General features: G+C 43.3%; 2 protein-coding genes across 9 annotated transcripts in view; one reads left to right on the top strand and one right to left on the bottom strand.

The window, feature by feature from the left end:
* The window catches only part of AP4B1 (adaptor related protein complex 4 subunit beta 1), a 33915-nt gene extending 12628 nt beyond the window's left edge, over positions 1-21287 (top strand). For 2 of the 7 annotated variants that reach the window (XM_032249688.1, XM_032249689.1), the window contains exons 3-12: positions 10365-10553; positions 12338-12562; positions 13353-13483; positions 14174-14321; positions 15172-15668; positions 16748-16831; positions 17601-17704; positions 19036-19243; positions 19461-19742; positions 20004-21287. In XM_032249688.1, the coding sequence (XP_032105579.1) occupies positions 10365-10553; positions 12338-12562; positions 13353-13483; positions 14174-14321; positions 15172-15668; positions 16748-16831; positions 17601-17704; positions 19036-19243; positions 19461-19742; positions 20004-20431 (2296 nt within the window). In that variant the 3' untranslated portion in view covers positions 20432-21287. Of the gene's footprint in view, positions 1-9877; positions 9931-10084; positions 10219-10364; positions 10554-12337; positions 12563-13352; positions 13484-14173; positions 14322-15171; positions 15669-16747; positions 16832-17600; positions 17705-19035; positions 19244-19460; positions 19743-20003 lie in introns of those variants that run through there. The other 5 variants (XM_032249693.1, XM_032249692.1, XM_032249690.1 and 2 more) reach the window with 5 other exon arrangements.
* Positions 654-9838, bottom strand: DCLRE1B (DNA cross-link repair 1B). Of its 2 annotated transcripts, XM_032249696.1 has the most exons (4): positions 9387-9838; positions 8276-8441; positions 7252-7434; positions 654-3609 (listed from the first exon to the last, which is right to left on the bottom strand). In XM_032249696.1, exons 1-4 carry the CDS (start codon positions 9573-9575, stop codon positions 2525-2527), a joined length of 1623 nt encoding a protein of 540 aa, XP_032105587.1. In that variant the 5' UTR covers positions 9576-9838; the 3' UTR covers positions 654-2524. The 2 variants fall into 2 exon arrangements, with proteins under 2 accessions (XP_032105587.1, XP_032105588.1); XM_032249697.1 differs by lacking the exon at positions 8276-8441 and having other exon boundaries at positions 664-3609; positions 9387-9833.
* Positions 21288-26233: the final 4946 nt, after the last annotated feature.

Genomic DNA, 26233 nt, shown 5'->3' on the forward strand with positions numbered 1-26233 from the left:
TTGGGCATGGTGGTCCACACCTGTACTCCCAGGTATTCAGGAGGCTCAGGTGGGAAAATTTCTTGAGCCTGAGAGGCCGAGGCTACAGTGAGTTGTGACTGTGCCACTGTACTCCAGCCTGAGAGACAGAGCTAGAATCTGTCTCCAAAAAAAAAGCCACAGAAATAAACAATGCAAACAAGCTACCAATAACTAAATTCCTCAAAGCCTTTGCTTTCCCTCCAGCATCTGAATGCATATAGAACCCACTTCAAGGAATAGGTGTGACACAGCATGTGTCAAGAGGAGACGGGCTCCCTTGTTGCTAGAAGATAAAGCCAATACAGGTACCTCTGTACCAAGAAGTACCTTATCTGTCCCAGCCACCTTCGGCTGCACAGAAGTGAGACAGCTAGAGGATGCTAGAGGAAGTCAGGCTAAATTTGCCCACACAGTTTAGTAAATATTTATTAACAGGAGATGATTTTCTTTGTGTTAACATGTACCGTTCTCATGATCTCATTTAAACTTAATGAGTCTTCAAGGTATTTTAATGCTATCCTATCTGCAGAAAAGATGGTCAGAAAACCTTTCTGGAGGGCTATTCGGCACAGCTGGTATCAAGAACTATAATCTACCTCCAGTAATTTAAGGAAATAAAAATGCAAAATATATGCATAAGACTGTTCATTGTAATATATGCAATTTAAAAAATACACAAAATGTTGAATATGGGAATGGCTTATTTAGTTAAGGTATACTCGATGAGGTATTATACAATATTAAAAATGACATTTTTGAATAATATCTAATGAGTGAAATGCTTAAGATATTAAGAAAGTAAAATGTAGGCTATAAAATTATACATAGTATTACCCCAACTTTGAAAAGCATTTACATATTTATCTACATGCACAGAAAAAAAAACTAGAAGCATGTCAATTGATTAACAAAGAGGAATTAAAATTTTTTCTCTAGATTTTTATGATTTTCAAAGTTTCTTATGCTATGTGCAGAATAATTTCTTTGAAGAACCAGAAACTAAAGACAACCAGCATCTGAAAGACCCATCATAAGGCAAACACTGAGCTAGGAGAATTTTACCAATTATTTGGTCTCCATCGTGATCATGAGAGGTAGTCATCTCAAGTCCATTTTACAGATGAGGAACTAGGCTCCACAATTTCAGCAACTGCTCAGGGTGCCACAAATTCAAGCCTAGGCAGTGCCCATGATTCCTGCTGCACTAAATGCCTCACCTGCTGTGGCTCCTAATAGGACCCTGGGAGACTTACAACAAAGGTCATTGACAAAACAGAGCTGTGTACAGCTTTCCCAGCAGCAGCTGCCTTCTAAACTTTCTCTCTCTCAAAGCAGAAAACTCTTTTAAATCCTGACAAGAAACGGAAACTTCTTCATTGCTAGGGCTCAAGGTTCCATCCCGAAGTTTTTTATCCACATGCCCAGCTCCACAAGTCTGCGCCCTCTTAGAGCCTATTCCCTCATAGCTGTGGCATAAATTATCCTGCTTACTAGTTTGGCATTTTGTCAGGTTATGAGCAGAAGGACAGGGCAGACTGCACACCCCCACCCCTTCCCGCCAGCTGGCTCCTTGGTCTCTTCCTTGGATACTAAAACAAACAGGCTATGTGCTCTGGCTCCGTACTCAATCCAAGGGGTGGGGGGAGCAACAAATATCCCAGCTATGTGAACAATTGGAGGAATATCTGATAACACATTTTATCTTTTGTAACTTTGTTTCAGCCAAATAGGGCCTCCAAGTCCAGCAATCCCATCATACCCATAGCCTTGACGTTCAGCTGGGTTCTAGGTACTGCCTTGGAGAGGGCTGCCCAGCCCCCCAGCTGGCTCTGTTCCAGATGGGTCCCCAGTGATACTAACTGCACATCCTCATGAAGGACATGGAGATAGAATTTTCGCTACTGTTCCAAGGCCTCTTCATCTTTTCCTGTTCCCTCCCAGAGGCAGAGACAGGAAATTATTTGGATGGAGGTCACGGCAAGTCAGTGACATTCAGGATTGAGGCATGCAGCACCATAGTTCATAATTTTAAAAATAGAACTACCTAGGGATTTTGATCTGAGAAGAGGGAGAAGGGAACATGGAGAATGGCACATGACACCACAAAACAGCAACAGGAATAACTTGGTCCTTTTGATTCAGACTCTTTATCTCTTTCTGCACCCACATCCTCTTATGTGGGTGCAGAAAGAGATAAATGCATGTTCACAAAAGTCTGAGAAATATTGGGTTAAACAGATTAAGTTACTGTAGGTCTTCTAAAATGTGTTCATGCATACTCCAAAGACTTTATAACAAGAAGTATTTCTTAAATATAATCTATTATAAAACGAAGGATTCCGTAAGCACGAGGACCCCAGTGAACGAGTTCTCGGAAGTGCTACTCCAGGGTGGGCTCATAAGGGTCCTGTAAAGATAGAAAAGCGGGTCCCCAAAACAAACTCTTTCCCACCAGCCATCAGTTACTATCTTCAAAACCGCAGTGTGGGCTCAGACAAGGTTGTCATTCTGTACTCTCCAGTCTGTACTTCAGCAAAGGTTTATGGTATTTTTCCACTTGCTGGTCAAAGTTCCTGGAAGAATACCCTGCCTGGAAAATATTCACTGGAGTCAGAAGGTATTTGAGTGCTAGACCCCTGAATTCGGTAGCTGGAAGAGGGGTGGACTTGCTGCTGTGGGACAGGGGAGAACCATGGCCCATCCAGGCACTCTGATTCCCTGTGGCTTCTGGACCTCTATCAGCTCCCATGGGTACCAAGGGGGGCCCTAAACCAGTGTCCTTCCTGGTTTCTAGAGAGATAAACTCCTTATCTGTAGACCCTAAGTGCACTGAAAATCCCAATGGGGCAGTCAACATAGTCACCCTCTTTTGGGACTCACAGAAAGGCACTGCCTCATTCCATGCTTTGCTGCAGAGGTCTGGGAACAACTGCTTCTTGATCTGCAAAGGATGGTGGGAGGGCTGCTTTTCAAGGTGTGCAGGCTGGGGAGAAAGTTTCTCTTTCTTGGCCTTCTTTGAGTCTCTGCCAGCTTGGGATTGCTCAGCACTTTTCTCAGGAGATTCAAATACAACACCCCGAGTTCTCTGCCTCTTTAGCCTCCTTTCTAACAGCCAGAGAAAGCTTGGTTTTCTAGAGGAAGAACTCATGTATTGCTGTACAGAGTCTGGAATTAGGGGCATGGAGACCCTGGGGCTCAGACTGTCCTGAAAGCCTCCACATGGCTGTCGACTGACGATGGGCACCACCTGGCAAGGCTTCAGTGCTGCGACAAAGGCACGAAGCTCAGAGTAGGAGGAATGGTCAGAGTAAGGGATGACGTGGATATCAGGGTGGGAGCTGCGGATTTTTCGGCTTGTGGGAAGGATAGCAATGGTAGGGTGGGTCTGGTTCCAATGCAGCATGTTGGAATGGCAGATCTCCATATGGTCCACGGCATGGATACGGCCAGCCTTCTCTTCCACTGTGAACACATCTGCCAGGCCCAGTAGCTGTACCAACTCCAGGCGCCGAGGACTCAATACCACCCAGGTCTGAAATTCCAGGGCCAGCTGCTCCAGCAGTGATTCCTTTCCTAGACTGTAAAGTCCTAAATAATGTACCATGGATTGGGGAAAATAAGAGACGGAAGAAAATGAAGCTACTGGAAAATCCTAATAAATCAACAAAATGTTTAACAAAAGTAGATAAAATTCAGGGAGAAATCCAGGGAGAATATCAAGGAGGAGGTGGCATTTGAGCTAAGATATATGAAAGGGAATGACACAGAATCCACTCCTTCATTTAGTTCAACAAAAGAAAGCATCTAGCAAGTTTTAGGCACTATGAAAACTAATAAAGAAAGCTGTCAGCCCTCAAGAAGTACAATCTACAAGGAGACCCAGAAAAAACAGTTAAAAGCAACGTTAAGATATGTGTACAGGCTGGGTGCTGTGGCTCACACCTGTTATAACCCTACCATTTTAGGAGGCTGAGGTGGGAGGATTGCTTGAGCCCAGGAGTTTGAGACCAACCTGGGCAACCTGGCAAAACCCTGTCTCTACAAAAATAAACAAATGGACATGTTGGTGCCCGCCTACAGTTCCTGCTACATGGGAGGCTGAGGCAGGAGGATCACTTGAGTCTGGGAGGTCCAGGCTGCATTGAGCTGCTATTGTGCCATTGCCCTCCAGCCTGGGCAACAGAGTGAGACCTTGTCTCTTAAAAAAAAATGTATACAGTATTGTATCTACTAGGTGATAGAATTGGGGAAAGTTAAGCTAAATCTTAAAGAATGGGCAAGGTTAACCTGGCAAGGAAAAGGTAGAGAGGGTATAGTGGAAAACATTTTAAGAGGGGTCAGTTTGCTGTTACTAAAGAAGGAATTGGTAAGAAATAATACCAGAGGGGCAAGGAGGGCCATATGATAGAGGGTCTTATATGTACCACTAAAGAGCTCAGACTTCATTGTGTAAGTGAAGGGGAGCCACTGAGTGCGAAGCAGGAAAATGGCTAATTCTAATCATAAGAATAATATGCTCAGAGCAGGGCTTTAAAAAGAAAAATATGGTAATAATATTATTTGACTGCCAGGATGAGAAGCTGGAGTGGAAGTTCCAATTGAAGGGCCCGAATAATACTTACATAGAAAGAAATGGAGACATTAATTTGGGTAATAGTTATGGTAACAGATATGGGAGATGTTGTTTAATAGCTATTCTCAGACCTTTTCTGAAGAAATTTGAAATCCACAACCAGATTGTGAATGCCTTAAAAAGAGGTATGTATTTTTTTATATCCACTTTATTCCTGATTATGGTTCAAAATCTCACTCCTTAGGCACAAATGTAGCTGCTTTTTCTTCTCTCTCGATAGATTCCCACCTCCCACAGGTCCTTCCCTACCAGACTGTGAGCCCTGTCAGACACCATATTTTATTCATCTTTATGTCCTCACTGCCTATTGGATACTTGGCACTTAGTTGGTAGAGGCTTATTGCATATTTGCAAAATTAATCAAGGCTTACTATAGCATCCTCCTAGCCAGTTTTGCTTCTTTGAGAAAATTCTTCATTAAAATATTAAGAATGGTTAGGACTGATATTTCTTTATAAGTAGTTAAGCAATCCTGAGAGTAGAGGACATTTCTCAATCAATTTGGTAATCACCCTGGAAGGTATGCAAGTTTTTCAATGCCTTTGTTTAGTCTCCTTTTGAAACTCCTTTCAAAGTTGGGACAAGTCCTTTTCAAATACTTATAATGGTGGCAAATCTTTGCCCTTTTGTAGACTTACGAATTTGGAAACAACCAAGAAAGTAATTTGGAACCAAATCTATTACATTTGTTTTATAAAACAAAAATTTTCATAATCTATTCCAAATGGCAACTCCAAGAAAGAGTCCTCAATAATGTTTTATACTATTTATAATCACTAGAACAAGCATACAGCTGTTTTTTTCAGTATACTTCATTTAAAGTATAACACTCACTTAAATATCTATGTTCCAATAAATTTTTTTTTCTTTTTTTGAGATGGAGTCTTGCTCTGTCACTAAGGCTGCAGTGCAGTGGTGCAATCTTGGCTCACTGCAACCTCTGCCTCCCCGGTTCAAGCAATTCTCCTGCCTTAGCCTCCCGAGTAGCTGTGACACAGGCATGTGCCACCATGCCAGGCTAATTTTTTGTATTTTTAGCAGAGACAGGGTTTCACATGTTAGCCTGGATGGTCTCGATCTCCCGACCTTGTGATTCCCCCACCTCCGCCTCCCAAAGTGCTGGGATTACAGGTGTGAGCCACTGCACCCAGCCTGTTCTGATAAATTTCATTCACTCATATTGAATGCTTTTGTATGAGGCATTCATGTAGGTATTTGGGATATATCATAAAACAAAGAGCCTGCTATAGTGGAATTTACATTCTAGCCAGGGGAGTCAGACAATAAAAAGTACAATAAATACATAAATTATAGAATATACTGCAAGGTGATGAGTGCATATTGTCCCTCTTCTACTTAAAATTCTTCAGTAGCTCTTGGTTGGGTTTAGGATCAAGTCCAAAATGGCTTAACAGCACTCCAGCCTCTCCTGCCTTTTTAGCCTCCTTGCCCACTGTAAGCCTGTTCTACTGGCTGCTGCTTCTCTGTTCCACAAACACCCAAAGTCTCTTCCCACTTCTAGTGATGCTCTTAAGGAGTTTATGCTTGCGTGTGTGCACACGTGCACATGCATGTGCCACAGGAAGTGAGTGAAAGGCAACAAATAAAAAATAGCATATTTAAAAAGCATAGAGTATACTGGGAGGTTATGACTGCTATAATAATGAAAAAAATGAACTGGTATAGGTGATCAGGAGTTGGGAATGGGGATGGTGGGCAGGTTGCAGTTTTACTTATTTTATTCATTCATTCATTCATTCATTCATTTATTGAGACGGGGTCTTGCTCTGTCATCCAGGCAGTATTTATTTATTTATTTAGAGATAGGGTCTTTCTGTGTCATCCAGGCAGATGTATGTATGTATGTATTTGTTGAGATGGGGTCTTGCTCTGCAATCCAGGCTGCAGTGCAATGGCATTTACATCGCTTACTGCAACCTTGACCTCCTACTGGACCCAAGTAATCCTCCTATCTCAGCCTCCTATGTAGCTGGGACCACAGGCATGCACCACCATTCCCAGCTAATTTTTAAATTTTTGGTAGAGACAGGGTCTTGCCATGTTGCCCAAGCTGGTCTCAAATTCCTGGGGTCAAGCGACCCTCCTACCTTGGCCTCCCAAAGTGCTGGGATTATAGGCATAGGTCACCACATCTGGCCAGGTTGCAATTTTATTTTATTAATTTATTTATTTTTGAGATGTAGTCTAGCTCTGTCACCAGGTTGGAGTGCAGTGGTGCAATCTAAGCTCACTGCAACCTCTGTCTCCTGGATTCAAGCAATTCACCTGCCTCAGCCTCCCAAATAGCCACCATACCACCATGCCCAGCTAATTTTTGTATTTTTAGTAGAGACAGGGTTTCACTATGTTGGCCAGGAGGGTCTTGATCTCTTCACCTCATGATCCAACCACCTCGGCCTCCCAAAGTGCTGGGATTACAGGTGTGAGCCACCACACCCAGCCAGGTTGCAATTTTAAATAAGGTGGTCAGTGTAGGACAAAGTGAGAACTGCACAAAGATCTGAAAGATGCGAGAACCCTCAAAGAACCCAGTTCACTACCTACAGGTGACAGAAAACTGAAAGGAAACAACTCACCAATTTTTATGTTATGTTGTGGGTGCTTTCGAATGAGCTGGACAATCTGGTGGGCAGCTTCTTGTCGGGAAGGAAGAACCAGGGCGGGGTTGCAATTGGTGTTGTCTAGGTATAAAGTATGGATCTGTTTCCCCAGTGTCAGAGCTGGCTCCTTTAGCATGGATGGTGTATATCGAAAATCACCTGGAAGAGTATGTATATGAGGGCAGAAGGTCAGAGACAAAAGAAGACAAGCCTTTCCTACCTCCAACAATAGATGGGTGTTTGCTTACAAGTCTTTGAAAAAACTATTATGTACCCTGGTACCCTGGCACTGAACTATGCAGTATAGCTGCATGGTTTCTCTGTGGAAATGTCTCCATCCTACTTCTATTTTTCAATTACTCTTCACAAGGTTTGGACTCTTAAAGAGTGGGAAATCAGCTGGGCACAGTGGTTCATACCTGTAATCCCAGCACTTTGGGAGGCCAAAGCAGGTGGATCCCCTGAGGTCAGAAGTTTGAGACCAGCCTGGCCAACATGGTGAAACCCCATCTCTACTAAAAATACAAAAATTATCTGGGTGTTGTGGTGGGTGCCTATAATCCCAGCTACCTGGGAGGCTGAGGCAGGAGAATTGCTTCAACTCGGGAAGCCGAGGTTGTAGTTAGCCTTGATCACACTACTGCACTCCAGCCTGGGTGACAAGAGCAAAACTCTGTCTCAAAAAAAAAAAAAAAAAAGAGTAGGAAATCAGTTGAGATGGGGTCACTATGCTCATATGTGATGAAGCTGGAAGGACTCCAGTGCCTCCAAACTTCTATTGAATTAAGGCTGCTCAAGAAAAGTCTGCCAGGTGTGCTGACTTACGCTGATAATCCCAGCTACTGGGGAGGCTGAAGCGGGAGGATCACTTGAGGTCAAGAGTTTGAAACCAACCTAGGCAATATTTCAAGGCTGCAGTCTATACATTTAAAAAAAAAGAAAGAAAAAGTAAAGTAACATCTAGTCTGGAGAAGTCGCTGGGATTCCTTGAGAGGCCCACCTGTATAGAGGATGGTTCCAAAATATCCTTCAAAGAGAAACATGACTGAACCAGGACAGTGATTGGCATCGATGAGGGTTACTGTCATGGTCTCTCGTCCAATTTCATCTAGGGGCAATACATGGCTCTCACCAACCTCCAGGGCTTGGATCCATTGCTTAGATACCTGAGGAAACAGTTAAGTCATCTCAGTGACCATGGACTCCCCTCCCTGTTACCTTCTTGGGTCAGGGACTATCCCTAACATGAATGGAGGAAAGCTGACCAAATCCTGAGCCAGTCAGGAGCAGAAGCTGTAATGGGGATTCCCAAGCAATCTGCCCTTCCTCCTTCCATTCCCCATCCCACCCTTTGTATAACTTAATTAAGAGTTCAGCAAACAGTCTAGTCAGCAATTCTCAAACTTATTCCTGATCTTAATCTCTTGGAGACTTTAGGGTGGGGTGGGGAGAGAGCTAGAGAACCACCTAGCACACTAAGCGGATTCTTATGATGAGGCAAGTTTAGGCCAGGGGCGGTGGCTGATGCCTGTAATCCCAGCACTTTGGGAGGCCCAGATGGGCGGATCACTTGAGGTCAGGAGTTCGAGACCAACCTGGCCAACACAGTGAAACCCCATCTCTACTAAAAATACAAAAAAATTAGCCGGGCGTGGTGGCCGGTGCCCTGTAATCCCAGCTTCTCAGGAGTTTGAGATAGGAGAAGCGCTTGAACCCGGGAGGCAGAGGTTGTGGTGAGCCGAGATCGCGCCACTGCACTCCAGCCTGGGTGACAAGAGCAAAACTTAATCTCAAAAAAAAAAAAAAAAAAAGAGGCAAGTTTAGGAAACATTGGCCTAGCTTATAGATAAAGGTAGGAATAGCTTCCTTGGCTGGACTAAAATATCTCAAGTCGGTCACTTGGAAATCACGTTCCTATTCTGGGTTAAAGATGCATTTCTGGTCCTGCTGAGCAGTCTATGAAAAAAAAAAAAATGCATTTCTGGGTTCAAACAATTTCCGCATTTGTAAAGAGTCGTCGTGGACCCCATTCTACAACTCCAAGACTGACAGGTCAAAGTCCCAACCCAGATGCCTGGATCAGCTCTCGGAGGCCGACTCCAGCCCCATACCTGTAGGTGACGATGCAAGAGGTGGGCTGTAATTGGGGAGCAGTAGAGGGGCCGGGCCCAGGTGCTAGACAGGCCCACGGTGTGGTCCGAGTGCATGTGAGACAAGAAGAAGAGCCGTGCGGTGCCAGCCCGGCGCAGGCTCCAGAAGTCCACTGCGATGGGCGTATGGGGAATCAAGACCCCATTCATGGTGGCAGGGTTGGAGTCACCAGTGGGATATTCTCCATGGGGACAGGGCTCCTGCGTGAGGCTTCCACAACGGCGCCCCAATAAAAGTCATGCTGGGACAAGAACAGGGCCAGAGACCCTAAGGGAAAGAGCCCAGTAGAGGAAAAAGTTACTTGAGTGGTTAGAAAAAGGAAGTGACCGTGCCCGCGGGAACCCAAATAGCGGAGGGCGCTCGGCACTCCCACCCGCGCGCGGGAGTGGAGGCCGGGTAGGGCACTCAAAGCGCGCGCTGCTGGGAGGAGACAGGCCGAAGTAGCCGATTTCCGATTGCCCGCCGCAGCTCCACCAGACGTAGCCGAGCGGCTGCGCCGGGAGGGTGAGAGGTTGGGGGAAGGGCATCCTAAGGTCGCAGTCCAGACTAGGCTCAGCGCTCGCTCGCTGGGAGACCGGCAGGGCTGCTCTAGTCTCTTGACAAGGGGGCGGAACTTCCGTAGAAAACAAGATTGGGCCTATCAGCGATGAGAACGGCGCGGAGGCGCAGGAAAGGCTGGAGCTAGAGAGGGCGGGGCCTGCGGTCAGTCGGCCGCGGCGCTGGAAATCCCGCGGGGGGCCTACTGGTAACCGGAGCGATCTGTGGGCGGGGCGAACGGCCTGCCCGGCGAGGGTAGGGCCTAAAGAGCTCAGGGCGGGGCTCGCGGGGTCGCGGAGGGCGTGGCAGTGTGTCAGAGCCAGCGTGCGGCCCTACGGAAGCCAAGCCCGGGGCGAGATCTCGCCTTTGTCTTTCCACTGACCCATATATCCTTTACTCAGGCTCCCACATCAGGACGAGGAGGAGCCCGCGAGTTACCGTGGGAGCTCTGGGAGCTGCCCTGGGACTGTTAGGAAGATGCCGTACCTCGGCTCCGAGGACGTGGTGAAGGAGCTGAAGAAGGCTCTGTGCAATCCTCACATTCAGGCTGATAGGCTGCGCTACCGGAATGTCATCCAGCGAGTGATTAGGTATCACCCAACTCCCTTCGCGTGCTAACCGCCCCCCTTGCCATCCCCATCAGGGCTCCCTAGCCCCGGTCTGTCTCAAAGGGTAAATTAGCTTTCACACTTGGCAGTTACGTGATTCGGTCTTCGTCCTGCTGCTTTGGAGTACCATCTTAGTCTCCCCTCTGCAGCGTCTTTTACTCAGCTTCTTCTTTTACTCAGTTTCCTCCGTTTCAAGGGCTTGAACAATAATTACTGCTGACTCCTGGATCTATAATATAGCTAGTACAGACTTCCTTTTTTAGCTTCAGACCCACGTATCCCACTGCCTGCTTGGCATTTTCATATGAATGGTTTATCAGAGGCATGTCCGAAATAGCACGGACATCCTTCCGTCTTCCTCAAGCCTGTTCTTCGGCTTATGTTTGCGTTGATGAATGCCACCAGCAGCCGACTAAGCATGGGAGCCAACCTTGGGGTCACCTGATCCCTGATTTCTGAAGTCAGATAGTTCTAATTCATAATTCTAAGTATCTGTCTTCTCTTGTTTATTGGCATTGTTGTTCTGGTCCAGGCCTTCATCACCAAAGCAATTGCACCAGCTTACTAGTAGGCCCCCTTGCCTCGTTGGAGACAGAATTTTTCCATTATACAAATCTTAACACATAACTCTTGCCTACAGCTATGGTTCACAAACTTTACTATGCACAAAAGCCCCTGGGGTGCTTTATTTCATCCTGTCCAGGGATTGATTCTGATTTCAGTAGGGTGGAAGGGAACCCAGGAATCTGTATTTTTCATAAACATCTCAGCTGATTCCAGTAGGAAACCAGTTTGAGAAAGAAAAAGTCCAAACTTATCCTTGCACTCAAGGAACAAGCTGTCAATCCAACTACCTGCAGACTCTCAAAAGAATGTGTGCCGGTCCTACTTATGTCTACATACCTCATAGGATGTATCATCACCTTTTTATTACATCTGCCTGTGAGCTCCTGCTCATTCAGCTAAAGTATTACTTCCTTTGTGAAGAAACATTTTCTGAATTCATGCCAGTGTCAGACCTCTGAATCTCCTCTGTACCTTGGACAATACTTTTGTTTAAATACTTATCTACTGGCCCGGCGCTGTGGCTCACGCCTGTAATCCCAACACTTTGGGAGGCCAAGGTGGGTGGATCACGAGGTCAGGAGTCCAAGACCAGCCTGGCCAAGGTTATGAAACCCCGTCTCTACTAAAAATACAAAAATTAGCCGGGCATGGTGGCAGGCATCTGTAGTCCCAGCTACTCGGGAGACTGAGGCAGGAGAATCACTTGAACCCTGGAGGCAGAGGCTGCACTGAGCCAAGGTTGCGCCACTACACTCCAGCCTGGGCAACAGAGCAAGACTCCTCAAAAAAATAAACAAAAATAAACAACAAAAAATACTTATCTATCATACTTTAATGAATGGCATTCTTACCTGACTCATTAATAGATTTGAAGTTCTCAGAGGTCTGAGACCACACCTTCTTCAAGATGATCTCCAGAGCATATCCCTGGATATTACATCCAGGAATGTAAAAGTTGAATTTCACCAAAGTGTACTAGGGATTCAATAAGTGTATGTTGAGTGAATAGAAGAATAATGTTTATTGCAGGCCTATGCTATGAAGTATTGTGTGATATAATAGACAAGGTAATCCTGGCTGCTAACCTCTAAGAGATCACAATCTCATTGGGTAACCAGGAGATATATAGGTAAAACTCCCTCCATTGTAAGTTGGGGATTTTGTATTTTACTTCTTTCTAACTTGTGTATTGGTTTCAGGTACATGACTCAGGGCTTGGACATGTCTGGTGTTTTTATGGAAATGGTGAAGGCCAGTGCCACTGTAGATATTGTCCAGAAGAAGTTGGTTTATCTGTACATGTGCACATATGCTCCCCTAAAACCAGATCTAGCTCTCCTGGCCATCAATACACTGTGCAAAGATTGCTCAGACCCCAATCCAATGGTGCGAGGGCTGGCGTTACGGAGCATGTGTAGCCTCAGGTGAGTACCCTCTTCCGTGTATGGTCCTCAATGGCTGCCTCAGCAGGGCATATTTTTAAAGAGGACAATTTATTTGAGCTCCTTAATACTGGGGAAAACACTGTTGTATGCTGAACTCAGATTTTCAGCAGTTGCTTTGGCTTGATAACCTGTATCATACAATTTTATTAGAGGGAGTTTTTCATTCTTACCCTCAGTACAATGTCCTCAGTTTTGGTTAATATTTCTAAACAATTATATGTGTATCTTTTTTGCTGCCTGTGCAGCATTATTCAAAATGAAAAGTCAAATTAGAAAAAAAAAAAAAAAGAAAAGTCAAATTAGGCTGGGCATAGTGGCTTATGCCCGTAGTCTCAGCACTTTGGGAGACTCAGGCAGGAAGATTTCTTGAGCCCAGGAATTCGAGACCAGCCTGGGCAAGATGGTGAGACCCTGTATCTACAAAAAATTTAAAAATTAAATGGGCATGGTGACACACACCTGTAGTCTCAGCTACTTGGAAGGCTTAGGCAGGAGGATGGCTTGAGCCCAGGAATTCAAGGCAGCAGTGAGCTATGATCAGGCCACTATACTGCAACCTGGCTGACAAAGTGAGACCCCCATCTCTAAGAAAAACAAGAAAAAAACTGAAAAGTCAAATTATGGCTTTTTAAACTCGATAGAGGCTGTCTGCAATTCTTCATGATCCCATAGAGGCAGCATCTACTAAACCCTCTGTTAAGTGAACAGGGCTGATGTATGTCAAAATTAGTATTTCAGGATCTGGCTAACTCTAGAATGTGTTGCTTAGGATGCCTGGTGTGCAGGAGTATATACAACAGCCGATTCTCAATGGTCTGCGTGATAAGGCTTCATATGTCAGGAGAGTGGCAGTCCTTGGATGTGCCAAGATGCATAATCTCCATGGAGACTCTGAAGTGGGTAAGTTCCGTGTAATCCACCATGGTCAATGTGCCTCTCTTATGTATAACTTTATTAAAGATTATGTGGCTTTGGTTGAAAATAATAATGTGGCCCTAGTTCTGTACATATCTCTTTAAGTATGATGCAGGGCTTGGTATCTTCTGGAGATGAGAAGTCCTTTCTCTGAGGCTCCAGTGAGATCCTTTGCATTAGCTGCTTAGAACAGTCTGGACATGCCGGGCGCTGTGGCTCACGCCTGTAATCCCAGCACTTTGGGAGGCCGAGGCGGGTGGATCACGAGGTCAAGAGATCGAGACCATCCTGGTCAACATGGTGAAACCCCGTCTCTACTAAAAATACAAAAAATCAGCTGAGCATAGTGGCGTGTGCCTGTAATCCCAGCTACTCAGGAGGCTGAGGCAGGAGAATTGCCTGAACCCAGGAGGCGGAGGTTGCGGTGAGCCGAGATCGCGCCATTGCACTCCAGCCTGGGTAAAAAGAGCGAAACTCCGTCTCAAAAAAAAAAAAAAAAAAAAAAAAAAGAACAGTCTGGACATGGCAGTTTTTTTGCCTTGCACTTTAGTATGGCTTTTGTGATTTTGGTAGCAGAGAAGTTCAATTTTGTCTGCCTGGAGCTATTACTCTGGCTCTATCCCTGTTACTCTGAAGCTTTTCTTCTTTATCTGAGATCTTTGTTCTTTTTTATAGATGGTGCCCTTGTTAATGAATTATACAGTTTGCTGCGTGACCAGGATCCAATTGTGGTTGTGAATTGCTTGAGGTCTCTAGAGGAAATTCTGAAACAGGAAGGAGGCATTGTCATCAATAAGCCCATTGCCCACCATCTCTTAAATCGGTTTGGATGCCTCAGTGCTCTTTTTATTATAAGATCTGTGTCCTTGTGGGATCTTGTTGATGTGTTGAAATGTTGAACAACTTATGTGTGGTGGAAAAGAAAGTTAACCATTATTAACTCCCTCACATTTCACTGAGAGAACTTTTATTTGCCTTAGTTTCCCTTATTGGTACGGGGAAATAGAAATATCCTGTGGGAATTTCTACCCTTCTCTAGTCATTATATCCCTCAAACTGAGCCATTTATAGCATCTTAAAATGTAGAGAACCTGGACCTATTATATGTAGTGTATGCTGATCATGTCTTTGGTCTTAGATGAATGTGCATTTGTACTTATCTTGGAATTTTAAGCCTTTTCTGTGAAAACGTTACATAGTACATGAAAAGAATGATTTGATTATGGTACAGCCTATTTTTTTGTTGTTGTTTGGTTGGTTTTTTTATGAGATAGAGTCTTGCTGTATAGCCCAGGCTGGAGTACAATGGCATGATCTCAGCTCACAGCAACCTCCGCCTCCTGGGTGCAAGTGATTCTCCTACCTCAGCCTCCCAAGTAGCTGGGACTATAGGCGCCCACTACTACGCCCAGCTAATTTTTGTATTTTTAGTAGAGACCAGGTGTCACCATATTGGTCAGGCTGGTCTCGAACTCCTGACCTCAGGTGATCCGCCCGCCTCGGCCTCCTGAAGTGCTGGGATTACAGGCATGAGCCACTGCGCCCGGCCCTCACAGCCTATTTTTAAGAATTCTCCCTTTTTTATGATGAACAACCAACTGTTCATATGGCAGTGGCATGGAGATGGTCCTAATTTTCTTGCTAAAATAGCTCTTGTTTCATTTTTTGGATAGAATGTCAAAATTGGACCAATGGGGCCAGGCTGAAGTGTTGAACTTTCTGCTACGCTACCAACCCCGCAGTGAGGAAGAACTATTTGACATTCTCAATCTGTTGGACAGTTTTCTCAAGAGTGGAAGCCCAGGTGTGGTGATGGGAGCCACCAAACTTTTTCTGATCTTGGCAAAAAAGTTCCCCCACGTTCAAACCGATGTGCTTGTGCGGGTCAAGGGACCTTTGCTAGCTGCCTGTTCTTCAGAGAGCCGTGAGCTCTGTTTTGTTGCTCTCTGTCATGTACGCCAGATCTTGCATAGTTTACCAGGTCACTTTAGCAGCCACTACAAAAAGTTTTTTTGCTCCTACTCGGAGCCCCACTACATCAAACTACAGAAAGTGGAGGTGCTGTGTGAGCTGGTGAACGATGAGAATGTACAGCAGGTGCTAGAGGAGCTCCGAGGGTATTGCACGGATGTGTCTGCTGACTTTGCACAGGCTGCCATCTTTGCCATAGGTAGGTGTTTGCTCCTTTTCCTTCTAGAAAACCTGGACCAGTCAGCTAGAAAGCTGTGGTTGGAGGAACCAAAGAGGGCAAAGGGCATAAATCTTGCTTCAGAAGCAAAGTACTGTGCACTAAGTAATTGGATCAGTAACTGCAAACGGGGAAGAGAGATTTTTTTTTTGGTCAAGACTGCTGTTGCCATAGCTTTCAGGATGGTAAATACAGGTAACTGAAACTACAACACCTAAAATTTTTGTTGTCTTCTAGCCAAAATGCTTTCCTATATTTCATCTTACCACAGTCTCACGAGACTGTCAGGAAAAGTAGACAAATGCCGTTAACTTCATTTTAAAGATGAAGAAACTCAGGCACAAAAACAGTTATCAAATTGCCAAAAGGGCACGTAGTTTTAGAAATGGGACTGAAATCCGGCTTTCCTGACTCAAAGTCCTATGTTAATCTACCAGTCATTTACTGAGCTTCTACGATGGGCTATGTATTGTGCTAAATATAGACCAACACAGAATAATTCCTAAATCTTACACTTTTTCATAGTACCCTGTTTCAAATTTAAAAGGCTGGAGTGACTCAAAAACTGAAAGCAGCTGGTGAGCTAAGTTTTCAAGGATCTCAAGTACAGGAGGAGAAGGAACCCTCATATTTGGAATAAAGCATAGTGAATTTAGGGGCAGTGAAGAGGGAGCAAAGAGGAGAGTAGAAATCCTTAGAAGACTGCTGTCAAGTGTCCCCCGCAAAAATACCCCTTTGTGGGTGGGCTGCAGTGAAAAGGGTGCCTCATATCTGGCTGCCATGTAAATACCTTTGTTATTATAAGTTTTCAATCTTGTTTAATGGGGAATTGTTTTGCTATGAGCTTTCAGTTTTCTAGTAGTCAATGAGAAAAAATGGAAAAAATGACTTTTACCTAAGTTCCCTTTATAGAAACTTATATTCTTAGTTCATCAAGTAAGGAGTGATTTTTTTTTTTTTTTTTAGAGATATCTGTTTCTTTTGTCTTTGGTGGGAGATGATTTTAGATTGAGCGCTCATATTTGACTTAGCAGTTTTCTCTGCTTTACCTTCTTTTGTAGGTAGCATTGCCAGGACTTACACAGATCAGTGTGTTCAGATTCTCACAGAGTTGCTGGGTCTTCGACAAGAGCACATTACCACAGGTAATGCCTACCTTTCTAGAATTTTTTTTTTTTTAATCAAGTACCTGGCCTATAGTAGTTGCTGAAAACACGTTTGTTGTTGAATGAGTAATACAGAGTTTTAAACTTTTCCTTGCATCATCATCTGCTGCTGTTAGAGAAGCATAGGGTCTATAGATCTAATAGGATATTGAGTTTTCAGGCCACCATGAGCCTATAAGGCTATACCATAGATAATGAAGGCTACTAGGATGACCTTGCTTGATATTTCACCATCTTTCTTCTCTTTTCATTTTATGGCAGTATGCCATAGGCAGTGGCTTCCAGGGTTGGAACTAGGGAAAGTCAAGCAAGGTGCCTAGGATACAAAATTTAAGAAGGCACTTACTCTTAGGTTCCTGCAAGAGCCAATCCTGCATTCTTCCTCTATTTTATACCCTACGCACCTTATTTGCCTTGTCATTGTCCCAGTCCTGGTGGTTCCATTTATACTGTCTTTAGTGTATCGTTCAACAGCAATACTACCCCACAACTGTATACAGCTTTACGTTTTACAAAGTGCTTTGTCATACATTAGCTCATTTATCTTTACATCAATCTGATAAGGACAATATTCATTTAAGAAATTATTGCTCATTTTATTACATTTCTTAATCACTGACCATACCTCTAAAACCCATTTTACAGAAATCCAGCCAGAGCCATAAGTCTGAATACACAACAGTTCTTAAGATTCCTCCCTGCCTGGAGGCTCTAATCCTGTGCTCTTGTACCTTGGCCTGTATTGTAGTGGTGGTGCAGACTTTCCGAGACCTGGTTTGGTTGTGTCCTCAGTGTACTGAAGCTGTGTGTCAGGCCCTGCCCGGCTGTGAGGAGAACATTCAAGATAGTGAGGTAGACTGTAATTCTCCTTTACTTCTAAGTAGAGGGAGAATGCTTGAAACCCTGCCCTTTGAAATAAAATCTAATTATTCTCTCCTCTCTGTGTTTGAAGTAGACACTCTTAGAATTGATTGCCGCCTTAGATTCTCTTTTGCATGTAGATGGCATATAAATTATAAAAATAAGATTTATCTATGGTTTTTATTATAAAACTCTGATACAACTTTTGAACAGTTTTGTTTTGTTTTGCTTGAGATAGAGTCACCCAGGCTGGAACGCAGTAGCACTATCTCGGCTCACTGCAACCTCTACCTCGTAGACTCAAGTGATTCTTCCGCCTCAGCCTCCCGAGTAGCTGGGATTACAGGTGTGCACCACCTTGCCCAGCTAATTTTTGTATTTGTAGTAGAGAGGGTTTTGCCATGTTGCCTAAGCTGGTCTAGAATTCCTAGCCTCAAGTGATCCATCCACCTCAGCCTCCCAAAGAGCTGGGATTACAGGCATGAGCTACTGCCCCCAGCCCCTCTTGAACAGTTTTGAGTCAGAGATTTAGACCATGGAGTTTTTAGCTAGAATGAGAATTAGAATCATTTGTGAAATTTTTACAAAGATTTGGACTTAATCACCGGTCTACTGACCTAAATATTCAGGGGTAGTGGACCTAGACAGATAACTTTTTTTTTTTTTTTTTTGAGATGGAGTCTAGCTCTGTCGCCCAGGCTGGATGGGGTACAGTGACACCATCTCGGCTCACCGCAATCTCTGCCTCCCCGTTTCAAGCAATTCTGTTGTCTCAGCCTCCCGAGTAGGTGGAACTGCAGGCGTGCACCACCATGCCTGGCTAATTTTTGTGCTTTTAATAGAGGTGGGGTTTCACCATGTTGGCCAGGCTAGTCTCAAACTCCTGACCTTGGGTAATCCACCCGCCTTGGCCTCCCAAAGTGCTGAGATTACAGGCTTAAGCCACTGCACCCAGCTGACAGATATATTTTTAAGAAGCTTCACAGACGACTCTGATGTGCACTCTAGGTTAGTAGCCACTTTCCTGAAAAATGTAGAGAAATTCTTTGAGCAGCTTCCACTGAAACACTAAACCCCAATTGGGCCAGAGGCCCCAAAGTTGAGGAAACCTCAACTTTGAGTTTCCTCTTGTGTATTAGAATTTCATTTCTATTTGTTGTAGAGAGTACAATAGGGGGAATCAGTAAATTAAATAAAGTAAACTAAAGATTACGCCTTTTCTGCTGGCACTAAGCGAAAAGTAAAACCAGTGATTGTCTACTATTTCCTGTGTTTTGGACAGCCAAGTGTTACGCACTCGCTCTTATTCCTTTATTCCCTAGGGGAAGCAAGCACTTATTTGGCTACTGGGGGTCCACGGGGAAAGAATTCCTAATGCTCCTTATGTGTTAGAGGACTTTGTTGAGAATGTGAAGTCAGAGACATTTCCAGCTGTTAAGATGGAGCTACTCACTGCTTTGCTGCGCCTTTTCCTCTCACGACCTGCTGAGTGCCAGGACATGCTGGGACGTTTGTTGTATTACTGCATAGGTGGGTTTTTCAGAAGGAAATAGTACTTGCCTGACCCATAGTAAAAATTCTTAATAGCTTTCATTGTTTGATGAGTCATGTCTGGGACCCAAGAAGAAAATGTTAATGCTTCCTAGGGATTCCTCTCCCTTTCATTTTCTTATCCTATTATGGTTGGCACAAAGGTAGGAGGAAAGTGCTTTGTTTTTAATAAATTCAATCTGTTGTCTTACCTCAGAGGAAGAAAAAGATATGGCTGTACGGGACCGAGGTCTCTTCTATTATCGCCTCCTCTTAGTTGGCATTGATGAAGTTAAGCGGATTCTGTGTAGTCCTAAATCTGACCCTACTCTTGGACTTCTGGAGGATCCGGCAGAAAGACCTGTGAACAGCTGGGCCTCAGACTTCAACACACTGGTGCCAGTGTACGGCAAATCCCGCTGGGCAACTATCTCTAAATGTCATGGAGCAGAGCGTTGTGGCCCAGAGCTTCCTAAAACTTCATCCTTTGCTGCATCAGGTAAAAAAGTCCTTACCTTAAATGTTGTCATGATGAATCTTTACCTTTTCAGTGATTGGTGGAAAGTAGAGTATCCTAGCACTAAATCTCAGACTGTTGCCTGAATTTCAAGCATTTGTGAGCAAGAAAGGTTCATCATTGGTTATTTCAGCCATTTATCCAAAGACAGAAGTCATATTGTGTACATTTGGGAATTTAGATTAAAAACCTAGCTCCTGCAGATTAAGAACATCTTTCACACAAGTTTTCTGTCTCTTTTAGGACCCTTGATTCCTGAAGAGAACAAGGAGAGGGTACAAGAAGTCCCTGATTCTGGAGCCCTCATGCTAGTCCCCAATCTCCAGCTTACTGCTGATTATTTTGAGAAAACTTGGCTTAGCCTCAAAGTTGCTCATCAGCAAGTGTTGCCTTGGCAGGGAGAATTCCATCCTGACACCCTCCAGATGGCTCTTCAAGTAGTGAACATCCAGACCATTGCAATGAGTAGGGCTGGGGCTCGGCCGTGGAAAGCATACCTCAGTGCTCAGGATGATACTGGCTGTCTGTTCTTAACAGAACTGCTGTGGAAGCCTGAAAACTCAGAAATGCAGATCTCTGTGAAACAAAATGAAACAAGAACCGAGACACTTAAGAGTTTTATTTCTGTATTAGAAACTGTGATTGGAACAATTGAAGAAATAAAATCATAAGTTTGTTTCTTGTCCAGAGTAAGATGAATAACGATCACAGTTTCTTAGTCTTTCTTATTAGAGCTGCCAGTAAGTCCAGATAATATCAGCTACAAAAGAGAGTGGAAAATCTAGGAATCAGGATTCTTACATTTTTGGCCAAAGAAGATTGATTTATTAATTTCATTCCTATTGGCAATTGACCCCATTTATCAATGATGATGTTGTAAAGGTAAATGTTGGCAAGGGGATGGGGTGAGGTTTGGATTATTTCCTAATCAATTTTAGGAAATGTGTTAGTAATTAAAGATGGTTGATGTGTGGAAACTGACAGGTTCATCATTTATGGGGGTCATCTTTTCCTCCCTGGATTATTATAGTAAATTCCTAACTGTTCTCATATTTCCAATTGTGCTTTTTAGGCCAGAGTCCAAAGTCCTTAATGTCAGCTAATGTACCTCTTTGGTGTCAAGTCTTGCCACTCCCAAAATGCCTTCTCTCCTGGTAGAAGCAAACCACGTGCATTGCAGTTCCCTGAATACAGCAGCTTCTTTCACCTCTGTGCTTTAACTTAAACCTGCTTTTATTTATTGACTAGAACATTTTCTCACCCTCACATCTTCTTTAACACCTAGTCTGTCTTTCAGTGTTCGGCTCACTCATGAACTCTTTTGGGAAGTTTTCTGTAACCCTCACTGCCTTCATTAGGGGTTTCCTTCAGGCTGTTGTAGTACCCAGACCATACCTCTAGCAATAGTATTGTCATTGTTTCTTGTTGCTTGTCCTCAATTTTTATTCTGTTCTTATCTGACCATATTTTGTACATTGAAGCAACTTATGGCAAGAACAAATCGAATAAAATGCTGGTAAAATATGAGACTAGCAAATCCAGAATGGAAAAAATTAAAATACCAGTTAAGACCACCTGGGTTGGAGATGGGGAAATACACAAATGTTCAGGTTATATGGGCCTATTAGATGATAGTTGAGCCTTGATTTGTCTCTATAGGTGATTTAGCAGTCAGAGTTAAGGGAAACAGTTATAATTGTTATCAGAGAGGAAGAAACACTAAGATATGTACAAGATCCTACGAGAAGTTAGGAATGGGTTTCACATGACTTTCTTACCGTATTCTTCAATGAAAGCAGAGAGCATGACTTTAATATAGAGCTTAGACTGCGTGCAGTCACTCTTGTTGGTAACCCAGCTCTTTGGGAGGCCAAGGAGGGAAAATTGCTTGATGCTAGGAGTTCAAGATCAGCCTGGACAGCATAGTGAGACCTGTCTCTAAAAATTGAGTTATCCAGGCATGGTGGCACATGCCTGAAATCCCAGCTGTTCAAAAGGCAGAGGCAGGAGCATTACTTGAGCCCAAGAGTTTGAGGTTACAGAGAGTGGTGATCATACCACTGCACTCCAGCCTGGGTGACAGAATGAAACCCTGTCAAATGAAAAAACAAAAAAAGTATACATACAAAAATAGTAAGCCAGACATGATGACTCATGCCTTTAATCCCAGCACTTTGGGAGACCAAGGCAGGTGGATCCCTTGAGGCTAGGAGTTTGAGACCAGCCTGGGCAATGTAGTGAGACCCCCATCTCTACAAAAGTAAAAAATTAGTCAGGTGTGGTGGTGTGTGCCTGTAGTTCCAGCTACTTGGGAGGCTGAGGTGGGAGCGTTGCGTGAGCCTAGGAGGTCAAGGCTACAGTAAGCTATGATCATGCCACTGCACTCCAGCCTGCTTGACAGAGCAAGACCCTGTCTCAGTAATAATAATAATAACATGATGCTTAATGAAGGCATTTCTTCAAGGACTTAAGATAACATGATCCAAGTATATACCCTTCATCATCCAGCTTAATTCAAGGATTTCTACTACCTAGATACATAGATGAACCCATATCCTTCAGGTGATTTTTCAACCATCACTTCTCTCAATGAGACTTTTGTTCTGTGATGGAGTCTTGCTGTGTCACCCAGACTGCAGTGCAGTGCAGTGGTGTGATCTCGGCTCATTACAACCTCCACATTCTGGGTTCAAGCCATCCTCCTGCCTCAGCCTTCCGAGAAGCTGGGTCTACAGGCATGCACCACCATGCCTGGCTAGTTTTTGTATTTTTAGTAGAGACAGGTTTTCACCATGATGGCCAGGCTGGTAACTCCTGACCTCAGGTGTTACCCGGCCTCAACCAGGCTCTTAATAGGAATAAATAACAGACAATACTGAATTTTCTGGTAAGAGCCTGGCTGTTGTGAGTTGTTTATTGAATGGTCTTCCCCATTGAATAACTTTTTTTTTTTTTTTTTGAGACAGAGTTTTGCTCTTGTTGCCCAGGCTGGAGTGCAATGGCACTGACTCGACTCACTGCAACTTCCATCTCCTGGGTTCAAGCAAATCTCCTGCCTCAGCCTCCCAAGTAACTGGGATTACAAGCACCCACCACCACGCCCAGCTAATTTTTGTGTTTTTAGTAGAGACAGCATTTCACCATGTTGGCCAGGCTGGTCTCGAACTCTTGACCTCAGGTGATCTGCCAGCCTTGGTCTCTCGCTGGGATTACAGGCATAAGCCACTGCGCCCAGCCTGAACAACTTTTAAGAATGATTCTTTCTTTTTATTTCCATAGTGCCTGCCACATAGTATTACTCAGTAACTCTTTCTTGAATGAATGGCTGTAAATAATTAGATTCTGATGTGTTTTGGGATTGATGTTTGAACTGGGTTTTATGATATTGTATCAACTATATGGAAAATAATGGAATTTCATCTAAACCAGGATTTCTTTAAAGTGGCAATACTGACATTTGAGGCCAGATAATTCTTTGTTGTGAGGGACTGTCCTCTGTACTGTAGAATGATTATTAGCACTATCTCTGGCCTCTATCCACTGGATGCCAGTAGAACCTTCAGTTGTAACAACTAAAAATGTCTCTAGACATTGTTAAAGGTCTCCTGGGGTAGGAGGCAAAATTGCCATTACTTGAGAACCGTTGATTTAGACTATGGATCCTCAGGGATAGGAAAGGGAAGGACAGCTTCAGAATTGCACTTTCTGTATTTTTATGGTTCAGTTAAATGGTGAATGTTTAATTAGTTACTAAGAGAAATAAAATTGAAGCACTGCCAATTCAAAGTGTAGCAAGGGAACAGGATGCAGGTGGTGGAAATTGAGTAAATTGGTATGACTTGGCAACTGAATAAATAGTAATACTAAAGTGATCCCAACTATTGGAGGTTTTAGAAGACTATATTGTACTTGGTTCCTTTTCTATAAGAGGCATACATAGAATATGAAATTGTTGCTTTTGGAAAATATACTTTTAAGATGATCTCAATGAAGAACTGATTTCTCCTGTAGCCTGGTTTTACTAATTTATTATAAGCCAAATGACCAAAGCTCAAGTATACTATGAAGTTAATTCTTTTAATATTTTCCCCCCAGGAACTCTCTGTAGCTCCTGCAGACATGGGATTTGATGATGTGATATAAGTAGATGTTTGTGTTTTACACAAAGGTATTCGATACTGTGCTTAGAACAGCAGCCTTCTAATGTCATTCTTAGTTGACAGGTAAACAGTATGTTATGCATATAATGAGGTCCCACAAAGACAATATGTTTTGGAACACTGCAGAGGCAATAATTTGCATAGTTACCATAATTTTATAGTTATAAATCAGTAACTGTGATATGTTTCCATTCTCTCTATTTTTGAACAAGCGTTCTGTTAAGATTATTATATTCCTTTCTTAGATATAGGGTGTTTCGGGGAGAGGGGACACATTGCTTGTTTTCTTAGTTACAAGTCTCCATGTTGAGAGGAGTTGCACCCAAGGATCTTCATCCACATGCACATCTGGTACAGATGACAAGATCCTGGACTTTAAGCCAATGATATAATGAGACAAAGCTTTTCGGGGAGGATGTAAATTGTTGTAGCCAGAGTGGCAAGAGAAACGAGCTGATAGGGAAAAAATTCTGGCCTCATCATTTTTCAGTAATAATTAAAAGCACAATATTAGAACTGCAAGGGTGAAGGTATGTGGGCTGAGGGAAAGGGATGGTTTGGGAGGGTGCTATGTTGAAGGCCCAGAAGAAGTAAACAAAGGTGGAAAATTTACTCCACATTGCCAGTGAGAGCCTGTACTCTATTCCTATAGCTTTACAACGTTGATTATGCAAGACAATGTAAAGGAGTCAAAACTGGATTTTTTCTTTTTTTTTTCGACACAGGGTCTCGCTTCGTCATCCAGGCTAGGGTGCAGTGGTGTGATCATGGCTCAGTGCAGCCTTGTTCTGGGCTCAAGTGATCCTCCTACTTCAGCTTCCTGAGTAGCTATAGGTGCATTCCAGCACCCCTGGACTCAAGATTCGACTTCAAAGATAGCATAAGCATATTGATAGTGAAATGAGGAAGGTGGTTTATTACTGTGGGAAAGCTTGAGTTTGATATAAGACAGACTTGGTTTAAAATTTATATTCTGCCACTTACTGATGTGTGAACTTGGGCAAGCTATTTAATACCAACTGGATGATCTCATAAACATTTTTGTCTTTTATATATTGTTTTGGGAGTATGTCACAAATGTATTTTTTAGAATCCTTAAACTGTCAGTGGCTACCTCTATTGTGAAAGGAGGTTGACCTAGAATTTTCTCTGAGTGCCCCTGTAATGTTAGAGGTCTGAAGCCTACTTAGTAATAATGGAAGCTTCAGCCCTTTTGTCTCTAAAGAGAATGAGCAATAGATAATGACAAATGAAAATGGCACTTTAGGTCTCTCTCTGTCGTCCTTTCTTCAATAAAAAAAAAAAAAGAAAATGGCACTTTAACTACATAGCAACATAATTTGTGTTCTTACTCTAAAAGCAATTTATGATCATTTTTAAAAATTAAGACTTTTTAAGAGCAGTTTTAGGTTCAAAGCAAAATTGAAACAAAGGTACAGAGATTTCCCAAATACCCTCTGCCCCCACACAAGCATCATCTCCTGTTATCAACATCCCCAATCAAAGTGATACATTTGTCATAACTGATGAACTTACCTCATCAATTATTACCCAAAGTCCAACTATCACCCAAATTTCTCCTCATCTTTTCATGGCTTGATAGCTCATTTCTTTTCAGCACTAAATAATGTCTATTTTCTGTATGTGTCACAGTTTATTTATTCATTTACCTATTGAAGGACATCTTGGTTGCTTCCAGGTTTGGGCAGTTGTGAATAAAGCTGCTATGAACATCCATGTGCAAGTTTTTGTGTAGACAAGTTTTCAACTCCTTTGGGTAGATACCAAGGAGTATAATTGCTAAATCATATGGTAAGAGGATATTTGGTTTTGTAAGAAACTGCCAGACTCTTCCAAAGTGGCTGTACCCTTTTGCATTCCTACCAGCGATGCATGACAGTTTCTGCCCCACATCCTCACCAGCATTTGGTTTTGCCAGTGTTCTGAATTTGGCTATTTTAATAAGTGTATAGTGGTCACATGCGTTTAGAATGAAACAGAAAACATCAGATTGGCTTTGATATTCTGCAAGATAGAAATTCCATTCTGAATAACTGACTTACTGTTTATGCTTCAATCTTTTTTTTTTTTTTTTTTTTTTTGAGATGGAGTCTCACTCTGTCGCCCAGGTTGGAATGCCAATGGTGTGATCTCAGCTCACCGCAGCCTCTGCCTCCAGATTCAAACGATTTTCATGCCTCAGCCTCCTGAGTAGCTGGGATTACAGGTGCACACCACCACGCCCAGCTAATTTTTGTATTTTTTAGTAGAGACGGGTTTCGCCATGTTGGCCGGGCTGGTCGTGAACTCCTG

The sequence above is a fragment of the Sapajus apella genome, unplaced genomic scaffold (assembly GCF_009761245.1).
Source record: "Sapajus apella isolate SASKATOON/1434 unplaced genomic scaffold, GSC_monkey_1.0 scaffold69, whole genome shotgun sequence".
Lineage (NCBI taxonomy): Eukaryota > Metazoa > Chordata > Mammalia > Primates > Cebidae > Sapajus > Sapajus apella.

Bases quoted from the DNA above. Each gene is read 5' to 3' on its own strand.
- DCLRE1B (XM_032249696.1), bottom strand. From the start codon at position 9,575: ATGAATGGGGTCTTGATTCCCCATACGCCCATCGCAGTGGACTTCTGG. The intron at 8,442-9,386 runs GTATGGGGCTGG...CTGTTTCCTCAG, and splicing joins TCTTGCATCGTCACCTACAG to GTATCTAAGCAATGGATCCA. The intron at 7,435-8,275 runs GTGGGCCTCTCA...ATACTCTTCCAG, and splicing joins TGGAACCATCCTCTATACAG to GTGATTTTCGATATACACCA.